At 38.4% G+C, this 22,057-nt stretch overlaps 1 protein-coding gene across 1 annotated transcript in view; it reads left to right on the forward strand.

Annotated features, from left to right (window-relative positions):
* The window catches only part of LOC115981650 (THO complex subunit 2), a 61,055-nt gene that overhangs the window by 21,715 nt on the left and 17,283 nt on the right, over positions 1-22,057 (forward strand). The window contains exons 7-19 of the mRNA XM_031103937.1: positions 12,429-12,500; positions 12,658-12,705; positions 12,844-12,912; positions 13,004-13,137; positions 14,111-14,186; positions 14,874-15,067; positions 15,542-15,622; positions 16,520-16,730; positions 16,847-17,089; positions 17,179-17,259; positions 17,353-17,472; positions 17,567-17,626; positions 20,809-20,936. Coding sequence (XP_030959797.1) covers positions 12,429-12,500; positions 12,658-12,705; positions 12,844-12,912; positions 13,004-13,137; positions 14,111-14,186; positions 14,874-15,067; positions 15,542-15,622; positions 16,520-16,730; positions 16,847-17,089; positions 17,179-17,259; positions 17,353-17,472; positions 17,567-17,626; positions 20,809-20,936 — 1,517 coding nt within the window. The remainder of the gene's footprint in view (positions 1-12,428; positions 12,501-12,657; positions 12,706-12,843; positions 12,913-13,003; positions 13,138-14,110; positions 14,187-14,873; positions 15,068-15,541; positions 15,623-16,519; positions 16,731-16,846; positions 17,090-17,178; positions 17,260-17,352; positions 17,473-17,566; positions 17,627-20,808; positions 20,937-22,057) is intronic.

The following is a 22,057-nucleotide window of genomic DNA, read 5'->3' on the forward strand; positions in this document are numbered from 1 at the left end:
TCAATCATAAGGGTTTCAATACAATTATTTCTTCTATTAGAATTAGCCATCCTGTGAAAAAATCTAGTATTGGAGTTGCCCTCCTTTAAAAATAACACTTTGGACTTTTGCCTCCAACTAATCTCCTCAAGCAAGGCAGCCTTCTCAAGATCGGCGCGAAAGGAAGCTTGATCAAATTTTTCCTCTTCAGATAAGGGTTGAAAGTCCTCTTTTACATCTAAAGCATTCAACTTACTCCATAGCTGCTGCTTCTTTACTGTGATATTGCCGAAATCTGACTCGTTCCACTTCTTTAGGTCCGATTTTAGAGCAGTCAACTTCTTGGCAAGAATGTAACTAGGGGTCCCTTGAAAATGGTAATTCTCCCACTAGGATTTCACCTTATCTAAGAACCCTTCTGCCTTCAACCACATATTCTCAAAACGAAAAGGAATTTGCCCTCTTCGATGACTCCCACTCTCCAAAAGAATAGGGAAGTGATCGGATAACACTCTAGGAAGCCTTTTTTGGGAGAAGTGAGTGAAGTGATCTACTAGAGCCGGAGAGAAGAGAAACTGATCAATTCTAGAGGCAGAGGTGGAGTTAGACCAAGAGAAAAGACCTCCCTCTAAAGGATTATCCATAAGCCCATGAAGAGAAATAAAATCTGAGAAATCATACATGCAGCGAGAGAATCTTCCCGCCCCTAATCTCTCCGATGGAAAGCGGATGACATTAAAATCACCTCCCAAACACCAAGGCAAATTCCACCAACTGATCAAGCCTGCCAGCTCTTCCCACATAAATTGACGATTCCTGTTCAAATTTGGACCATAGATACCAGTGAAGGCCCACTCAAAATGATCACTGACATTTTTGAACCTACACGAAATCGAAAAATTCCCCACTACTTCCTCTAACTTTTCCACCACCCTTCTATCCCACATGAGAAGGATACCACCGGAAGCACCCTCAGAGCCCAAATATAACCAATCAATGAAGGGACAACTCCATATGCTTCTAACTAGACCTCTAGTAACCCATTCCAATTTTGTCTCTTGCAAACAAACAATATCAGCCCTCCAAGAGCGTAAAAAATTGCGAATCTTGAGCCGTTTTTCCTTGTCATTCAAACCTCTAACGTTCTAGGATATAATCTTCAAATTCATTGGGAAACAATATGAGCCCTGTCCTTACCATAACTAGAGTGTCTTGAAGACGCGGAACCATAATTGACAGAGCTGAATAAGCCCCTTAATTCCCTTATTCCTTTCCTCCCTGAGCTCTTCTCAGCTTTGTCAGTTTTATCCTTAATAGCCCTCTGCTGTATCTTAGTTTCAATAGCCAACAGGAATTTGGTTGCTGACTCTTCTAAACCTTTAAGGGAAGTCCCAAGAAAATCATCAAAACCACTGAATTTATCCTGAAACCATTTCGAGTAACTGCCCTTATCCCAGCAAAGTCTCTACTACCAGAGTTGCTGGCTGATCAGAAATATTCGTGGCACCCAAAGGCAAAGAGAAAGCCAGAGGATCGACATTGAGGGGTGGCGAAGAATCAGTGAACTGAGAGGCATCCTCGGAGCAAAAATCTGAAGACCAATCCTCCACAATAACATCAATCCCTTTTTCCGACTCAGAATTAAGCTCCTTAGATTCCGAAGCCTTCCCCGGAACTATCGCTAATTAGTTTGAGTCGTCCACTACGACAACGTCATCTCCCGGAGGCAAAGAAATTTGAATCGGGACTGCCACCCTCTTCCCATCTCGTAATTTGAGAACCCACTGCTCGGAATTCCCCCATTTCTTAATGACATCGTCTGTGTGCTGATGAATGATCTGTTGGATGTTACGTTGCAAATCCACATCATCATCGGAGCACAAGGATTCATCCAAGGAAGCATTGGAGGACATAAACTCTGTGACGGAGGCCTCGGAGTTGTCGAGCACTGAGAGAAGCTTCTCGGTGCATGTCGGATCCATGTGGGTCAGAGAAGGCACAGCGTCGGACATCTCGCTACCCGTAAATGAAGGTGCCGAAGAGAAAGGGTGAGTGGGAGGGGCTTGCGAGGAGTATGGGTGGGTTAGGTATTGAGTCAAAGAGGGCCGGTGGGGTTTGGGCTTCCATTTATAAATGGGTTTAATATTGGGCTTTGGGTTAGAGGCTGGAAGGGCTTTGGGTTTAGTATTAGGCCACCCGAAAGCTTTGGTTTGAGTGGGCTTTGGGTTTGAGATGGGCTTTGGCTTTGGGTTTGAGGCTTGAAATGGCTTAGGGGTTGAGTGTCGGCCAACTGTAGGATGTTTGGGCTTAAAGGAATCAGTGGGTTTTGGGTTAGAGGGTTGGCTAAGTGAGGAGTCCACCTCAGTGACTTTGGACCAACTGATCTCCCACGTACCAAGAGGCCCACGAACTAGTCTAAAATAAAGATCTAATTGCACCTCACCTTCAGTCCCATCAGAGGAGACAGGAGAGAGCTGAGTCCTGATCAGAGCTTTCTCCTTCCCAAGGCAGCTCTCGCGAGAATCCTGGGTCTGAGAACCCAGATTTGCTATGTTAGGATTTCGAGAGTCCCAACATTAAATGTTGAGGATTTACTTTGTCGCGAGAATCCTGGGTTTGAGGAAGCTCCTCCACTGCCAACCTGTGAGCTTTGGGCTCACTCCGACGGCCTTGCACCACCGCTGCTGCAAAGGATTTGGAGGCTTGAAATTCAGACCCAGGTAGGAGTTTTGGGGGCAGATTAATGGCAAGATTCCCCGGAGCTAAAACCTTCTTCAAATGCCAAACAAAACCTCTCCAACCATTGCCCATTCTTCCTTCCGGAATTACTAAGAAACCTTTCCAACGACCATGTAAAAGTTCAGAAATCATAAGAAAAGAACCATGAGCATTGGAACCTGATTGTAGAATAAACACCGTCTCGCCCTCTCTAACAGTACGAGCAAAGTGTCCAGGGGACTCAAGAGTAAATAAAATTCTCCATTATAGAGAACAGTCTCTTAGCACTCTCTTTGCCCAAGAACACTGATCGGAGAGAATCTCTGCCTCTCTCAAAGATACGCAATAAGAAAAAAGTACCCCCTTCTTCAACAGAAAATTCAAAAGATTTTGACTCAACGAAGAAAAAGAGAGAGCCACCCATGACATAAGCTTTTGTTTTCACAATTTGTTTCTAAAATTATGAAAGTGACTAAACTAAAATAAACAAGACATGCAAATATGATTAATCTTTAGTTGTCAAACATACAAGGAATACCACAGATCAGATTTCAGATAACATGCAGGTTTCTATTAATAGAGAGGCATTAAGAAAGTAGATCAAGAAACATAGAGCCTGTAACCTAGGGTTCCTTGGCATCACACCTTGGAGAAGGTCGCATCACACAAACCATAAAGAAAGCTTCATAGCTACTAATCAATTTCTTTTGTGAACTAAAATTTGATTTTACAATATTAATCTACACGGACTGAATAAAGTTACAAATTAGATTGCCTTGGATCTTCATAGGAAGAAACACCATATTCATATATGTTATTCGAGTTAATTAACTAATAATATAAGGTTAACCACCACAATGTGATATAGAAATCATCAAATATTGATTAACATGACAACATGAAGAGTTGACAAAGTTACAAAGATTGAGGAGCTAAGCGGTTAGTCGATATAAGTTCTTGGGCCAGGTAACTTGACTTCATATCTTCCTTCAAATGCTGCAATGGAGATAGAATAACCGTCAGTGAAGCAATGGGAAAAAAAATTTATTGCAAGCATACATTATCATAAATGCAAGATAATATATCAAGAGAATTGTATAGTAATGACAAAGGATGCTCTCTTGACTAGTTTCTGATCACTGTCCACTTTTGGTGGTAGCTGGTGGTGTCAATAAAGGTCGATGTGCCTTTAAGTTTGAGAATACTTGGTTGAAAGATGAGGGTTTTGTGGAGAGAGTTCCGCAATGGTGGAATGGGTATTGTTTTTTGGGTTCTCCAAGCTTTATTCTAGCTCGTAAATTAAAAGCTCTTAAAGATGATTTTAAAAAGTGGAATAAGGAGGAATTTGGCGTTTAGGAAGAAAGCCTTTTATTTGAATTGTAGGGTTTGGATGTTAGAGAGGACTTGTTGGGTCTTTCGCACGAGTAACAAACTCGTCGTACTCAAATTAAAGGTGATATTGCCCATTTAGCTTCTTTGGAGGAGATTTCTTGGAGACAAAAGTCTTGGGTGTTGTTTGTGAAGGAGGGTGACAATAATACTCATTTCTTTCACAAGGTAGGAAAATCCTTATCAAAGAACTAATCATATTAGAGGTATAGAGGTGGATGGTGTACTTTATGAGGATAAGGAAGAGGGGTGATCTAAGGTGGTTCAATTTTATCAGGGCTTGTACATGGAGTCAGATACATGGCGTCCTACTATGGATGGTTTGGAGTTTGCTAGCATTGAGGAGGTTGAGTAGCTTTCTCTTGAGAGGGATTTTTCTAAGGAGGATGTGGTATAGGTCCTCCAAAAGATGGAGGGTGATAAAGCCTCAAGTCCTGATGACTTCACTATGGCCTTTTTTTCATAAATGCTAGAGTGTAGTGGAAGAGGATGTTATGGCCTTCTTTGATCATTTTCATAGGATCTCAAAGTTTGAACGGTCTTTGAAGGCTTCTTTCCTATCTTTATTTCCCAAGAAAAATAATGCACTGAATATTAAAGATTTTTGGCCTATCAGCTTAGTGGGTAAAACCCTTTACTTTCCAAATGCCCTTCTTGATGACTTCACTATAAGCTGAATAAAGTTTAACTCATTCTATTTTCCCTTGGAAGGGCATTTGGAAAGTAAAAGTTCCTAAAAGGGTGGCATTCTTTATGTAGACAGCAGCTCATGTCCAGATTCTAACTTTGGATAATCTTATGCTTTGTGGTCGTCCTTTGGTGAATTATTGTTGTATGTGCTATTGTAATAAGGAATCTGTGGATCACTTGCTGATTTTCTACTTGGTAGCTCATTTTGTGTGGATGTATATGTTTCAGTTGTTTGGGATTGATTGGGTCATGCCAGGTTCAGTTATAGACTTATTATTTTGTTGTTATCATTGGCTTGGGAAACATAATTCCGATATTTGGAATTTGGTTCTAGGTTGTTTGATGAGGACTATTTGGACTGAATGTAATCGGTTTTCTTTTGAGGATACTGAGAATTCTCTGGCTCAGTTGTTAGATTTGTGCCAACGGACTCTTTGATTGGTCTCAATATTGGGGTCTCTTGGATTTTTTTGCTCTTATGGATTTTCTTTTGTCTCTTAGAATAGTTTAATGATTGTTTGTTCCTATTTGTTTCCATTTGCTCTTTGTTCACTATTGTGAACTTTGTGTATCTTTCCTTCTATTCCTTTTTTAATAATATTTTCTTTCTTACCTATCAATAAAAAAATTCTAAAAACATTCATCATCCCAATAGAAAGCATTACAACTCTTTAAATAGAAGTCTAATATCTAATCCTAGTTGAACTAGGATTTCTTAAAACCCTAATGAGACTTGGATTTGGACTCCTTAGTCTTTTTTTTTTTTTTTTTTTTTTTTGATAGGTAATCAGAAATTTATTAATAAAGAGAAAAAAGAAAAGTACAAGTTGTTCATGATGATGAACAAGAAGAAAAAAACAAACAACACAGCAAAACAAGAAATTAGGAAACTAGGCTAAGAGAAGACATAAACTCAAAGAGAGAAGAACATTCAGTAAAACCCCAACACCGAGACCACTCCCAAAGACTACGTTGGCATAAAACTTTTAACTCATCCAAAGTCTTCTCATTATCCTCAAAGGAACGACGATTTCGTTCCAACCACACAATCCACATTAAGCACCCTGGAACCAAATTCCAAATGTTTGAATTATGTTTCCCGAGCCACTGATGCCAACAAGATAACAAACCCGCCACTGATCCTGGCATAACCCAATGAATACCAAAGGCCTGAAGCATAAAAGTCCAAAGGGAATGAGTAATAGGGCAATGAAGAAGAAGATGGTCTACTGACTCCCCATCACAACAACACATACAACACCAAGTAGCCAACGGACGACCCCTAAGCATTAGATTGTCCAAAGTGAGGATCCGACCATGAGTAGCTGTCCACAAAAAGAACGCTACTCGCCTAGGAATCTTTGGTTTCCAAACACCCTTCCAAGGAAACAAAGAATTCGAAGCACCCCGAATCGCATGGTAATAAGACCAGGTGTCAAAATTTCCATCACCCTTCAACCGCCAACAAAGAGTATCACTCCTATCACCCCGAGGAATGCGAGATTGGATAAGCTGGAGAAGAGAATAAGAAGCAGCTAACTCCCAATCTTCAAAAGCTCTATAGAACCTTAAATCCCATACTCTAACAATACCCCCATCTGGCATCCACAAAACCTCAGAGATACAAGCATCCTTGACCGCTGAACACATATAGAGATCAGGATAGAGATTTTTTAGAGTATTGTCACCAATCCACCTATCATGCCAAAAGCGTATACGAGTGCCTTCACCCACTACGAAAGACAGATGCTTGGAGAAGCTATCCCACCCTTCATTAATGCTTCTCCATAGGCCACACCCATGAGTCCTCCTGCACACTTTAGAGCACCACCCCCCTTGGCCCTCACCATATTTTGTGGAGATAACTCGCCGCCAAAGATGGGTATTTTCATGCCCATATCTCCACAACCATTTCCCTAATAAAGCTTGATTAAAAGACACCACACTTCTAATCCCCAAACCACCCATCTTGACGGGTAAACACACCTTTTCCCAAGCCACTAAAGGATATTTGAAACTCCCCTCAGATGATCCCCAAAGAAAATTCCTTTGAATCCTTTCCAATCTAGCAGCCACAGCTTTAGGAATAGTAAAAAGAGATAAGAAGTATGTTGGGAGGCTTGAGAGGGTACTCTTAAGTAACATGAGCCTACCACCCTTAGATAAATAGAGACGCTTCCACCCAGATAGCTTCTTCTCCATTTTCTCCAAAATAGGATTCCATATTGAAGCTGTCTTAAAAGAGGTCCCCAACGGCATCCCCAAATATTTCATAGGCAAACTGCCCACTCTACATTGAAGAATATTAGCCAGAGCGTTTAGATTATTTACCTCCCCAACAGGGACAATCTCACTTTTCTCAACATTGACCTTCAAACCCGTAAAGGCCTGAAAACAAGACAACACCAACCTAATGGACAGAAGCTGTTCCCTAGAGGCATCACAAAATAAGATAGTGTCATCAGCAAATAGCAGATGGGAGATACGCAACCCAACAGAGTTCACAGGGCCCACCTGAAAACCTCGAATAAGATTACACTCCTCTGAATTCTTCAAAAGTCTACTCAAAACCTCCATAATCAAAAGAAACAGAAGCGGGGATAATGGATCCCCTTGTCTCAAACCACGAGAACTACCAAAAAAACCTTCAGGGGAACCGTTTACCAGAACAGAAAAACGGACAGAAGTAACACAAGCCTTAATCCATCCCCTCCATTTCACCCCAAAACCCATACGGCCCAACAAATAAAACAAGGCCTCCCAGTTCACATGGTCATAAGCTTTTTCAATGTCAAGCTTGCAAACCACACCTGGTAATCTGCTCTTCAACCTACTATCCAGACATTCATTTGCAATAAGCACTGAATCCAGAATCTGCCTTCCACCAACAAACGAATTTTGAGACTCTGAGATAAGATTATCCAAAACCACCCTCAACCTATTAGCCAACACCTTGGATAGCAGCTTGTACACACTACCCACCAAACTAATAGGGCGAAAGTCCTTAATGGAAACAGCATTACACTTTTTGGGAATTAGAGTGAGAAACGAAGCATTCAAAGACCGTTCAAACATAGAGTGCCGATGAAAATAGTCAAAGAAATCCATGACATCCTTTTCCACAACACTCCAACATTTGTGAAAAAAAGCCATGGTGAAACCATCAGGACCAGGGGCTTTATCGCCCTCCATCTCCCTTAACACCTGGATGACTTCCTCCTTCGAGAACTCCTTCTCCAAGGACAACCTCTCTTCCTCTTCAATGCATGCAAAGTCTAACCCATCCATAGTAGGGCGCCAAGCCTCAGTTTCCTTATACAACCCCTGGTAAAAGAGGACTAACTGAGAGCGCACATCAGTCTCATCCTCATAAAGAACACCATCCACCTCTATCCTTTTAATTAGATTAGCATTTCTATGGGAATTTGCTAATCTATGAAAGAAACGAGTATTATTATCTCCCTCCTTCACATACAAAGCACGAGACTTTTGTCTCCAGGAAATTTCCTCAAGAGAGGCCAAATGTTCTATGTCCCCTTTAAGCTGAATGCGACGATTGTGATCCTCATTCGAAAGACCCACTGACTCCTCTCTAGCATCTAAACCCATAAGTTCAGAAAGCAAATTCGTCTTTCTAAAAGCCAAATCACCAAACACCTCCTTGTTCCACTTTTTTAAATCAGCTTTCAAAGCCTTCAACTTTTGTGCCAAAATAAAACTTGGAGAGCCTGTAAAACTATAACCAACCCACCATTGCTGCACTCTATCAACAAAACCCTCAGCTTGCAGCCACATGTTTTCAAATTTAAAGGCACTGCGACCTCGTCGAACAATACCAGCTTCCAACAAAAGCGGACAATGATCTGAAATAACACGCGGAAGCACCCGTTGGGATATATTCTCAAAATGATCCTCCCAATCTAGAGAAACCAAAGCTCTGTCAATTCTTGACATAGAGGACCAAACTTAAAATAAACTAAAGTAAGACCCAATGGACTATAAGCACAGTCCATTCCAGAATATTAAGAAATTACAGAATTGCCCTTGATACATAAAATAAAATAAAATATAATGAATCATTCTCACTGCCTCTTGCATCAATGACCCATAGAGTTTAGCCATACCAATTCAACGCCCTTTCAAGCCCATGTTGTGACTGATTGTTGCAAGATTGTTTTTGAGCACCTTGTCAGTTTCACCCTCATCTCCAAGTGCAAAAGCCTAGGAGTTTGTCGGAGATTTGATTTATCCTCACCAACCCAAGGAAAACCGTTGGTTTTTGTTGGACTGAGCTTGTGAGCCATTGATTTCCACTTGGGCTGAGGTTTTCTGTGTGAGCATCTGCAACTGTCAAGTTCTCTAATTAGGGAAGAATGATGTAGGAGGCTCTAAGAATTGCATTTTTATTCGTCAAGCAAATTTTGTTTTAGGTCTTGGTAGTATTTTTACCAGTAACTGGAAAATCTTATTCTAAAGAAGAGAAAACCAACACTCTGGATTGGACCAAAGCTCTTCAATTATTTTCTTGTTATTCCTTGTTAGATTTTTTCTTGAGCTTTGTAATTTCATAGGCTGATGCTGTTTTGTATACTTTGAAGTCTTTTTTAATAATATAATTTGGGTACTTACCAAAAAAAAAAAAAAGAAGAGAAAATCAAAACAGCCACTATACTGGGGAAGTGTACTGGGGTTGTTAAAGAGTGAAATAAAAGTACAAAAGTCCAAAGATTTATCCAAGTAGTGAAGGAATGGCTACTTAAAGCTGCCATCCAATTATACAAAGTACAAAATAATAATAATAATTTAGTTCCGAGGGCAAGTGCCTTTGAATGTGCTACTGTTACTTTCTACCCAATAAGCCACATGACACATAAAGGTAGAGCACCCCGAATATCCACATTAGAGTCTTATTTAATTTCCAAGAGTCAATGGTATTTTTGTAATTAAAAAATTGGCGTGTTGTAAGAGGCCGAATCGGATGTTCTAGATCATGTGGTGGATTTTTATAAGAAACTATACTAGAGGCTGGAATCCTGGAGGCCTACTATTGATGGCTTAAAATTTGATTTTCTAGATGAGATTGAGAGGCTCTCACTAGAGAGGGATTTTGAGGAGGAGGAGATTCTTAAGGCATTAAAGGAGGCTGAGGGAGATGAGGCCCCTGGGTCTAATGGGTTTACTATGGCGTTCTTCCAAAAATGCTGGAGTGTAGTGGAAATGGATGTTATGGCTTTCTTTGTAGATTTTCATAGACATGGCATCTTTGAGAAATCTCTTAATGCCGTGTTTCTTTGTTTGATCCCTAAAAAGGTTAATGCTATTAGTATCAAGGACTTTCACCCTATTAGTCTTGTGGGTAGCTTGTATAAGCTTCTGGCAAAGGTTTTAGCACATAGGCTAAGGTGTTCTGGATAAGTTCGTTTTTGACTCAGAATTATTTTGTTGGAGGGAGATAGATTCTCAACTCAATCATTGTCCTTATTGCAAATGAGTGTTTGGATAGTAGAATTAAGAGTGGGATTCCTAATGTGATTGTCAAGTTGGATATTGAGAAGGCTTATGATCATGTGAATTGGAATGCTCTGTTCTACCTTATGGAGAGGATGGGTTTGGGGGAGATGTGGCAGAGATGGATGAAGGCTTGCATTTCCACAGTTAGGTTCTCAGTTCATGTTAATGGTTCTCCAACGGGCTTTTTTTTTTTTTGGCATTTCTCACGGTCTCCATCAAGGGGATTCTTTATCTCCACCCTTATTCCTCTTGGTGATTGAGGTTCTTAGCAGGTTGCTGAAGAAGACGGAAGTGGGCGGTTCCTTGAGCGGATTCCAAGATCGGTTGTAGATACTCTCTTTTGTTGGTGGAATTGGCCTGGAAAGCATTCGTCTAGCATTTGGAATTTAGCTCCATTGTGCTTAATGTGGTGTCTTTGGAGGGAGTGAAATTGGAGGACGTTTGAGGACATGGAAAGTTCGGATGACCAGCTATTGGCTTCTTTCAATGGCTCTCTGTTTGACTGGTCTAGGGCTTGGGGACTCACCTCTAGTGATTCTCTCTCTATGTTCCTTAGCTCTCTCCCTTGTAATTAGTATCTTTTCCTTTCTTTTTTTCTTTCTTCTTTATCTTTTTTCTTTGTAATTTTCCCTCTGCCTTATGTTTTTCTGCATAAGGTAGTGTTCTTGAATACATATCTTTATTACTTATCAAAAAAAAGAAGAAGCTTGGATTTCTGATTTGGTTGTTTCTAATTTAGAAGGGGGTAATAGAAGTTGGAATTTACATTTCCGTTGAGCTTTTCATGAATGGGAGGTAGAGAGAGCATGTTCTCTGCTTAAGCATCTTTATTCTAATATGCCAAGGGGTGAGGGAGATGGTATGTTGACTTGGAAGTTGAATCATTCTGGTGTCTTTGATGTTCGCTCTTATTATAACTTGTTAGCTGATCCGGATGGCTCTTCTTCTATCTCTTTTCCCTGGAAGTGCATTTGGAGTACAAAGGTACCTAAAAGGGTGTCTTTCTTTTTATGGACAGCAGCTAGGGGTAGTATTCTTACCATTGATAATCTAGTTCTTAGGCGTTTACCATTGGTTAATTGGTGTTGCATGTGCCGGTGTGATGAGGAAACTGTGGATCATCTTCTACTCCATTGTAAGTTTGCTTATGCCTTGTGGAGTGAAGTTTTTTTGATATTTGGAATCTAGTGGGTGTTGCCGATGATAGTAGCCTCACTTCTTTTTGGCTAGTGGAATTGGCCGGGGAAGCATTCCTCTAATATTTGGAATATGATTCCAGCTTGTTTGATGTGGTTAATTTGGTAGGAGCGTAATAATCGTACTTTTGAAGATATTGTGAGAGTAATAGATCTTTTGAAGCTTATACTAGTTGGGACCTTATTTCAATGGGGGTAGAATTTGGGGTTTTACACAATGCATTTCCATTTCTTCTTTCTTCTTTCTATTTGTATCTCTTCCTGAGGTACTTGTATTCGTTTTAAGTTCTGAGTTTTCACCATTGTGAACATGATGTCCTTTTTATGAAATAAATCTTTGATTACCTATCAAAAAAAAAAAAAAAATTGGCTTTCTTAATTCAACTAGGATTAGGGTTTAGTTTTAGTATTCTATATAAGCATATTATTGTACTCCTTAGCGACGATACAAATTTGATTGAATAATAAAATTTCTCCTAGAATTTTTCCAAGGTTCTGGTATTGACTCCAGCCAATCTTAGGTGCTGATAGGTTATCTATACTTTATTTTATGTTCTTTAATTTCTAGTGTTGCATCTGGGTTTAAGTGATAGCCCAGTGATAATGGCATCCTTTGTGGTGCCTCGTGTCTATGGAAGGGGGAGGGATTCTTAAACTACTCATTGAAATCATTGGTAAAGTAATTCAGATTTAAGCACAATTTTGATTTTCTTACATGTACGTTGCTTTTGTTGCTAATTCATGTATAAGCTGCTCTTGTGGAATGTATTGGTTATGAATGATTGCATAATAGAAGAACAATTTGTCGTCATGAGTCTGTTTAAATTTTTATTTGTCTAACCTTTATGGATAGAGATTGTAGGTAGATTGTAATTAGTTTGTTATTAGATTTTTAATTATATATAAAAAAAGTTATTGGGTATTCACTATCTTGTGGATCTGTAGGTTACCCTTCTTTGCCGAGATTCTGAAGCTTCAACTCAAAATGTATCAGCAGCAACAATAGGCATTATTAAGGTTTTTGAGTTTCATTGTTATTCATCTATTTTTTGAGTTTTCCTTCACTGTTATCCCTCTTTCTTATTCTGTTATTTAATCCTTTTAACTTTATCTTCATTGTTAGCCTGTCTCTTTATTCTTGTATTTGACTTTTTTTGTTTAATATATCATGCAGTCATTAATTGGACATTTCGATCTAGACCCCAATCGTGCGTTTGATATCGTAAGTTTCATCTACTTATCCTTTATGTTTTTCTGCTATCTTATAGTTGTGCTTAGATTGCTCTGTTTAATTTTTGCTTAAATTTGCTGGTATACGATTTATTTATGGGTTTAACTTTTAATGCTTCTGTTTGGTCAGGTTTTGGAGTGTTTTGAACTTCAGCCAGATAATAAGATCTTTCTGGAACTGATTCCAATTTTTCCCAAGGTAAGGATGTGTCGTAGGTTGACTGGTCTTCAAGTTATAGTATACTAATTGAATAGCTTTATTTTACTAATACTTCTGTCATTCTTTGCAGTCTCATGCTTCACAGATTCTTGGTTTTAAATTTCAATATTATCAGCGTATGGAAGTAAATAGTCCTGTACCATTTGGGCTGTATAAGCTTGCAGCTTTGCTGGTGAAGGAAGAGTTTATTGATCTTGATAGCATGTGAGTGGTTTGTGCAAACTTTCTGGTCATGCAATATAGTTATACTATAAATTTTGTTACTTTAAGATGATTTCTATCATCTATGACCACAGTTCAATTTGGTGCCTTTTGTTTTTGTTTTAGATAAGTAGTTCAATTTGATGTTTTTGCACTTATTTTTTTGATAAGTAGCTCAACATGGTGTTTTTTCTCTTATTCTTTTTTTGGTCTGCATGATTAGGTTTCTGGAGTATAATTTTTTTAATGGTGGTGAGTGGGTTGCATTTTTTATTCAGGGGATATCTAACTTCTTCCTGGAGTTATTTGAATAAGCCATGTGTGAAAGAAAGAACATGAGACGAATTATTATAGAACTAGATTTTTTCTACAGTTTCTCCTCAAGAACTTTGAAAACTCAAATGAGTGAAATGTTGGTTCATCAGCATTGTTTCTGTGACTGATGCATCTAATAATTTTTAGAACTTAATTAAACATGGAATCTTTGAGTAAAAACGTTGCGGTGGTTTATTACTACATTTTCTTGATGCAAACAATTAAGCCTTAGATTGAAAGTAGAACATCAGTGATAGTTTACTTTTATTAGATCACTGAACGCTTAATATTCTACACATTTGACTATAAATAACATATCATAAAATATGGACATTTGTGGGTTCAAAACATACTGGGTGTGTATGTAAAACTACTAACAACAAAATAAATATATTATTGTTGGTTCTGTTACTCTAGTGTTCTGCTAATGCCTAGTATTTTATGTCTTCTATTTGTTAAAATAACTGTTGCAGTCTGGAATTAATTCATGTCTTCCCTCTTATTTGCTACAGCTTACAGTGCCATGTTTATTGGATAAGTCAAATATGTGCTTTTGTCTTGTCATTTGCTCCGTTTTTCCCTCTCTCCCTTGAATTGCTGTTTCTGCTATGGTTATTTTCTGATTGGATTTAGTTCATGTCTTCCTTCCTATTTTTTCCAGATATGCACATTTACTTCCCAAGGATGATGATGCATTTGACCATTATAATGCTTTTTGTGCCAAGCGACTTGATGAGGTAGATCTACCATAATTACTTAATGGGTGTTTCGCTCTGTTATCCAATTTAGGTAGAAGTCTTTGTTATTATGAAATTTTTTCTGCATAATTTTTACCGATGAGGTGGGGACTTCTGTTGTCTTCATGAATATATTGAGGTTACACCTTTGGTGTTGTCTGCTGAATGTCATATGTTCTTTCTTTCTATCTGCTGTCATATAATTTTGAGTGTAATTGATGATTACTAATTCATTGAAATCTTATGAGGTGGTGCAAGCTGTTGCATGATACATGTTGTTACTGTTTAGAGAGTCCTTTGTATCTCTCTTGTTGTAGTGGTGTCTTTAGAATTTTCTTTGGTAAATAGCTCATGGTCATTTTCCCTTATTCTGTGTTTGGAACTTTGGAGGAAGAGGAGAGTAGAGGGGAAGGTGGGGAAGGAGAGGAGAGGGGAATGATTACCCCCTCCCCACTTGTTTGAATTGTTTTTTTGTTGATAATTCAGTAGTTGGGGTTGGAGGGATAGATGTCGCCGTTGAAAACACTAGGAGCTGCCAGTTGAGTTACAAGGGATTTTCTCTGTTGTTGTAGTGGAGGCTTTAGAAGCTTCTTTGATAGATGGCTAGGAGTCCGTTTTCCTTAATTCAAATTTCAGATTATGCTTATGCCTTTTTTATGAGGACATGGACTTTCACTCCTTTTGCAGGCCAACAAGATCGGGAAGATAAATCTTGCCGCTACTGGGAAAGATTTAATGGATGATGAGAAACAAGGAGATGTGACAATAGATCTTTTTTCCGCGTTAGACATGGAAACTGAGGCAGTTGTTGAACGATTTCCAGAGCTTGAAAATAACCAAACGTTAGGCTTGCTTACAGGATTCCTTTGCGTCGATGACTGGTAGGTTTGTTTTTATTAGAACTTTATGTTTAGGTCACTGATAAACTGGTGATTTTTATGGTTGACTATGGTTATTGTTTATGTTTTCTTTTCTTTTTTCTTTCTTTCTTTTATCCTTTTGTCTTGGTTGGGAGCTTTTCTCCTTGGAAATTGCTTATATTTTTGTTCTCTCAGTTGTACTTCTATTTTTTATAAAGTACATGCGAAGGGTTGTCTACATCTTTTCCGCAGGGCTAGGAAGTTATATGCTTAGTGATATAATCACATCTTTGTGTATTTTTAATGTAAAGGTTAATTGATGTTCTGTTTTTTATACATTTAATACGTATAGGGGCAAGGTGGTAGAACCCTTGTTTGCACATATGGAATTAGTTTATTACAAATCAATGTTTCAATTTTTTTTTTTCCTTGTGTAAAGTTGCCCTATTACTATTTATTTGTAATGTATCTGAAAGATATCTTATATTTTGCCAGGTACCATGCACATATACTATTTGGACGTCTCTCACCCCTTAATCCAGTGGAACACATTCAAATTTGTAACAGCTTGTTTAGGTAAAGTTAACATATGAATTTTGGATTATTTTTGTTTGAATTTAAGTTCACACCTGTCTCAGTTATTGAGTTCCTATACTTGTCTGCTAACAAAACATACAAGTAGGCCCTTATCAAAAAAAAAAAAAAAAAGAACCAAAATACACTAGTAGGCATAAGTAGGGCTGTCCATGGGTTAGTCTGGGTCAGGTTTGTGCCCAACCCGGAACTGACCCAACGGAATCGGGTGGCAGAAAATCCCACCTGCCGCCGACCGCCGGAGTAGACGGGTCGGGCAGATCAAACCTTCAACAGGTGGCGGACGGGTTGGTTGGCATCATAGATTTGAGAAAACGGTGAGAAAACTGCGAGAAAACGGTGAGAAAAACCCAAATCCGGCAAAAATCTCATCAGAATCTATGAGATTTCGCCAGATCTGGCGGAAATCTCACTGGATTTGATGAGATTTCGCCAAATCCGGTCAAAATCTCACCAGATTTACTTGAAATATCGCCAAAATCTGGGTTTTTTTCGCTGAGATCTGGAAAATTTTTGCCGGAATCTGGGTTTTCGTCGGACAGTTCAGGTTTTTTGGGTTTTGGGGGGAGGGAAACTGAAATCGACCTGCCGGAGTTGGTTTTTGGTGGAGAAGACCCGCTACCAACTGCTGGAGTAGTCGGGTCAGCCGGTGTTAGATCGGATCCGGCCGGTTTCTTGGGGTGGGTTGGGTCTTCAAATGGGTTTGGACAGCCCTAGGCATAAGGGTGGCTACTTTGTTATTTCAAGCGCATTTTAAGAATTCAATCTAATAACTAAGGCATTACTTAGCATTATTAGTGTGATTTTGGTAACCATTCGCTTGCAATGGTAGTGTGTCTACATTGGTAACATTAATAAACCTGTTCTGAATCTATCCAGGCTTATCGAAAAATCAATCTCTTCGGCATATGACATTGTCCATCAAGCACATTTCCAAAGCTTTGGGTCTTCTTCGGGAGCCAGCATCGATGCTATGGATGTGGCAAATTCATCAGTTCGTGGGTCTTTTATTGATCTTCCTAGTGAGCTATTTCAGATGCTTTCTTGTGCTGGACCTTACCTATACCGTGATACTCTATTGCTTCAGAAGGTGTACTTTATTTTTATTTTTATTTTTAATTCTGATGTTATGATAACTGTATTTTTCATATTTTTCTGACTCTTTGAGCTGATAGTGATTGCCCATCTCTTGTATTTCATGAATAGGTATGTAGAGTGTTGAGAGGCTACTACTTGTCTGCACTAGAGCATGTAGGTAATGGTGATGGAGCACTGAATCCTGAAATTGTTATTGGTGGGAATCGAGATCCCCGTCTGCACCTGAAACAAGCTAGGTCAAGGATAGAGGAAGCCCTAGGAACATGTCTACTTCCTTCTTTACAATTGATCCCTGCAAATCCAGCAGTTGGCCAAGAGATCTGGGAAGTAATGAATCTCCTTCCATATGAGGTTGGCCTTACTTCCGCGCTATTTGATTCTTCATTTAAGATTTATTAAGCGTGGTGGAGAATGTTGGTATATAAATCTTGTTTGCTTAGGCGCGGTACCGTTTATATGGTGAATGGGAAAAAGATGATGAACAGATTCCTATGGTTTTGTCTGCAAGGCAAACAGCCAAGGTATAAATAATTATTTTTTCAGTTGAGTTCTTGTCTTTTCTTTCAAGCTTGGAGCCTTACAAGTGTCATTTGCCATGCCATGTTGCTTTACAGTTGGACACTAGAAGAATTTTGAAAAGGCTTGCAAAGGAAAATTTAAAGCAACTGGGCCGGATGGTTGCAAAACTAGCTCATGCCAATCCAATGACGGTACTTAGAACAATTGTTCATCAGGTATTATTTCATTTGGTAGTAGCCTCTTTTAATTGTCTTGCTGCTCAGTACTTTATATAAGAATTAAATTAATGTCTTAATCTGTGATGTGTAGATTGAGGCCTACAGGGATATGATCACTCCTGTAGTAGATGCATTCAAGTATTTGACACAGGTGAGAATTTTCTTTGGCATTGTACCACATGATTTCCTTTGTTCATCTTCTTTTATTTTTCATGATTCTGAAGAAATCTTGTTTATTTGTGTGGTAGAAGTGGTCTATTTGAAGTGTTCTCTTTTGATTAGTACTAATATTTTATTCATAAAATAGATTATTTCATGGTCACAGTGAAATGATTTTGATCCAGTCACTGCATTGACTAAATCTGTTTTGTTCATGTATCAATTTAATAGTCAAAAAGTAGTAGAAGCAACAAATTTTTAAATACTTATATGATGATATATATGTTCTATTCATATCTATTCCTCATCCCCCTCCCCCTCCCCCCTCTTCTATTTCCATTCCTCCCTTGGTATATAAAAATTTGTTGTTTCTATTACTTTTTGATTATTGAATTGATGCATGAACACAACAAATTTACTCAATGTAATGACTGGATCAGAATTCCGTTGACCAGAGTCATCTACTATGGTTTTCTGTTCTTGACACGATTAAAATTGATGAACATATTGTGGAGGTGAAAAGAGTAGGTGCCAGGGGACTGATGTACTGTGGTTTTCATTTAAAATTTCAATATGTTTGACCAGATTTGTTGGAGGAGAAAATCCCACACCGATAATTTCTTTGTTTTCTGTCTTTTGGGGCTTGCATCTAGACCCCAGAGCTTCTTGTTGTCAATCCTTGCCTGCTGATAATTGCAGGAGAGTGATTTGAAACTGGGCTGGTAGGTTTCATCCAAAAGCCTTATTTTAATACTTCACCCGATTTTTTTGGTATCAGAGCAAACTCTGATCTGCCACAATTATTGTTACTCAAGAGCCTCCACCAAAACAATCCCACATCATCATCACCCTACCTGGTAAAATACAACCATCCACATCTAGATCTCAATGGCACTCCAAACACCTAAATTGTCAAACCAAAGCCATTACAAGTTATAACACAACATCTTCCACCCCCCCACCAACACCAACAACCATCTAAAACAAAAAAAACTAGACTACTGACACCGTTGATGGCCACGTGTCATAGCCAAAACAACCCAATCCCTTGACCATAAACACTGCAAACAGAATCCCCCCCCCCCCCCCCCCCCAAAAAAAAAAAAAAAGTCATGGGTATCGTCAGTTTTGTGAATGCCTAACTAAAATCAGTGAACCAATGAAAATGAGCAATACCAAGCCAATCTGCAACATAGTTGGAATTTGCAAGTCTACCCAATCAAGTCATGGTCCTACCTACAAAAATAATATAGAGGGCTATCATTTAGTGTTCAAACAGCACATGGAACGTGTGCTACTCCCTTTATTTGGTTGAGTTGTGGCAACAACTTCCTTAGTGGGCTGGCTCTATTTACTACGGCCAGGTTGGCAAACCTCCTAGCCCACTGTACAGTGTTAATATTAGAGGTACATATGTTTGATAGTCATCAAGGCTCATGAGTTTTCAACAGTTGGTTATATGAGATGGACCAATGCTTTATCTATACAAATTTTTCTTATTTATCCAAAAAAAAAAAAAAAAAAAAAATTCTTTGATCAGGTAGGTTTTTTTTTTTTTGATAAGTAAAAGATATATTGATAAAAAAGGGGACACCCTAGTGCACAGGGAGTGTACAAGGGAAAAGAAATCAAATACAAAAATTACAAGAGTCTAGGAAAACAATAAAAGAGGGGAAAGATTTATCTTGCAAAGCAAACAACCAATCCCTTAAAGTTCTAAAAAAGAGAAGCTTGAGGTCAGGAATAGATTTCTCAGTATCTTCAAAACATCTACTATTCCTCTCCCTCCAAAGACACCACAATAAGCAATGAGGAATGATGGACCAAATATAACCATTTCGATGATGACCAACTGTTGAAAACTCATGAGCATTGAGAACAATAGAAGGTGAGCATTGAAAACTCTTGACGACCACAATAGATTTTTCTTATTTCTCAGTATCTTTGAACAGGTAGGTTTATCAAATAAGAAGGTGAAGTTCGCCAAAATGAAATTCATAGCTTGAGTTAATGGAATACTGCAAGGGCATTGAGAACCCTTGCCTTCAATTGGATAAGCCTGCAATTAGTGATTGTGAAGAAATGAAAGAAAACCTTAGAAAGAAATATGTACTCCAATCCTATTGAAGGAATTATCTTCCAAAATCTTATTGGATGATTTTTTAGATCAAAGAAATAGTCTGAGGTAAGGGAACAAACAGCTACTAGCACAAAACAAGATGTGTATTTGCGTAGTTTCTAGTCCTAAGCCCACTCTAGCATAGCATGCCATGGGATAAACCTTGAAAAATCTAGCAAAATCCTATCAAGGCTTCTCTGCAAGGTTCCCAAAAATTAATACCCTTCTTGAGTCATTGGAGCTGTTAAGGACAACAGGTTGCAATAAATATTGCTTCTACATTCAGGCATCAAGAAAATACTGTAGAACCTAAACAACAAGGTGAAATATTTGAACCATATGTAGTAACACCTTTTAAAGAGTCATATATGTTGCTTACCACTTAGGAGGATTTTCCACTACTTGATGAGGAGAAAGTTCAACAAGAGTGCAAAAATTCATAGGGTACACTTGTTGTGAAAAGTGAGTTTTATGCATCTTCTTTTTATAAGCCCTTAATTGTGCATGAAGTGATAAAGTTTGGTAATTGGAAATGTTTGATGCAATAGTACTTTATGTGGGTCAAGATTAGGCTATATTGTTTTACACATTGATTCCTCCGATTGATTTTATAATTTTAGACAAATTTAATGACATTGTGGAACAGAAAGTTTCTTTGTTCTTAGTGTTGTCAAAGGTACTTCACGAGTTGGTACTTATTTCATGGGAAAAAAGTTCTTGTCCTTGAACACTTTGAGGATGAGCTCTCTCCAACCTGGGGATAATGATGTGTGTTGCACAAGACAATTTTGTTTTGATTTAATTTAGAGTTCAATTTTGTTTTGAAAAAATAATACTTCTTGTTGTACTTGCAATGATTTGTTTGAACTTCCTTCTTTTTTTTTTTTCAAATGAGAAAAATATATATATTTTTCCAACTAAGACTATATTTCCCAGCATTTGGGATCCTTTTTGTCATCTGACTGTGTAGTTAAAGTATCCCTTCTATTTGATCAATAAATATTTTTCCCAGTATTTTTTGTTGATCCTATTTAAATGCTTACTTTTATGCACAGCTCGAGTATGATGTTTTGGAATACGTTGTGATTGAGCGTTTGGCACAAGGTGGGCGTGATAAACTAAAGGATGATGGCCTAAATTTGTCAGACTGGCTTCAATCTTTGGCTTCATTTTGGGGTCACCTGTATGTATCAATATTTTATTTTTGCCCTTGATTTATTTATTCATATATTTGTGAGTCATTTGTTTTCTATATGTTGTCATATTGTCATTGTAATAAGTATCAGCACTTTCATTTTCAGTAGGTGTCAATCTAAATCATTGATTTCTTTTTTTCATTTTTTTTGGGCATGTAGTGCTAACCCGTCTTAGGTTGTGTAGAGGGGCGGGGGTGTTATTTCTTACCTATGTATTGACTGTCAAGTGATTTTTGGTCATTTATTTTATGAATTTTGACTGACCTGCATTAGAATCATTAATGAACATTTACCCCATATTGTAGAATTTAGATGTATCCTGGGATGCTTTAAGTAAGTTTCCGGGTTGCAGATTAACCGTCACAAAAGCATGCTGACTGGAGCTGGGGATGTTGTGACATTGCCAAAATATTCTGTGCCCGACTTGCGAGGTCAGGACAGTTCCAACAATTTGGCTTGGCAATAGGCAGGCATACTCAGAAAACTGTATGGGATTTGATGACAGAGTCAGAATTACAAAAAGAGATGCACATTACAAGGGGAGGGCTGGTCAGGATTACCCTGTTCAAACTTTGATTGGTTTTCTTTGTTAGCTTTTTCGACTTTGGTATACTGGGGATTGGAAAGTGAGAAAACACTTGTTATATTTTTCAAATGAGGTGTAAAGATGCATCAGACCCACTGGGTGAGAGAATATTTCATTGGAATCAAAATAAGTTGTCTTCTGGGTCTCTAGTCCTTGATTCTTGCACGATTTCAAAAGCTTGGTGTCATTTACAAGATTCTTAGCTTATAAAAACGGAATGTAGAGAGCTTGTCAGTACATGAAGGAAAGAAGTTGGGGCTATCTGAGTTCAAGTTTTGGTGTTGTTTACAATGATCATTAGCTTATAAATAAAGGTGGTGGAGAGCTTGTCAATACACAAAGGAAAGAAGTTGGGGCTATCTGAGTTCTTGCTCACACTGAATGGTGTTCTGGGGTGTGTTAATAACAATTTCAATGATTTTGGAGAGGTGTGAAATTGAGGGTTGAAGGATTAGATGGGGTAAATTTCTTGAAGTGCTCAATACTGTACTGCTCATTGTAGAGCTCTGTAAATTGATTTTT

Source organism: Quercus lobata, chromosome 3 (assembly GCF_001633185.2).
Source record: "Quercus lobata isolate SW786 chromosome 3, ValleyOak3.0 Primary Assembly, whole genome shotgun sequence".
Classification (NCBI taxonomy): Eukaryota; Viridiplantae; Streptophyta; class Magnoliopsida; order Fagales; family Fagaceae; genus Quercus; species Quercus lobata.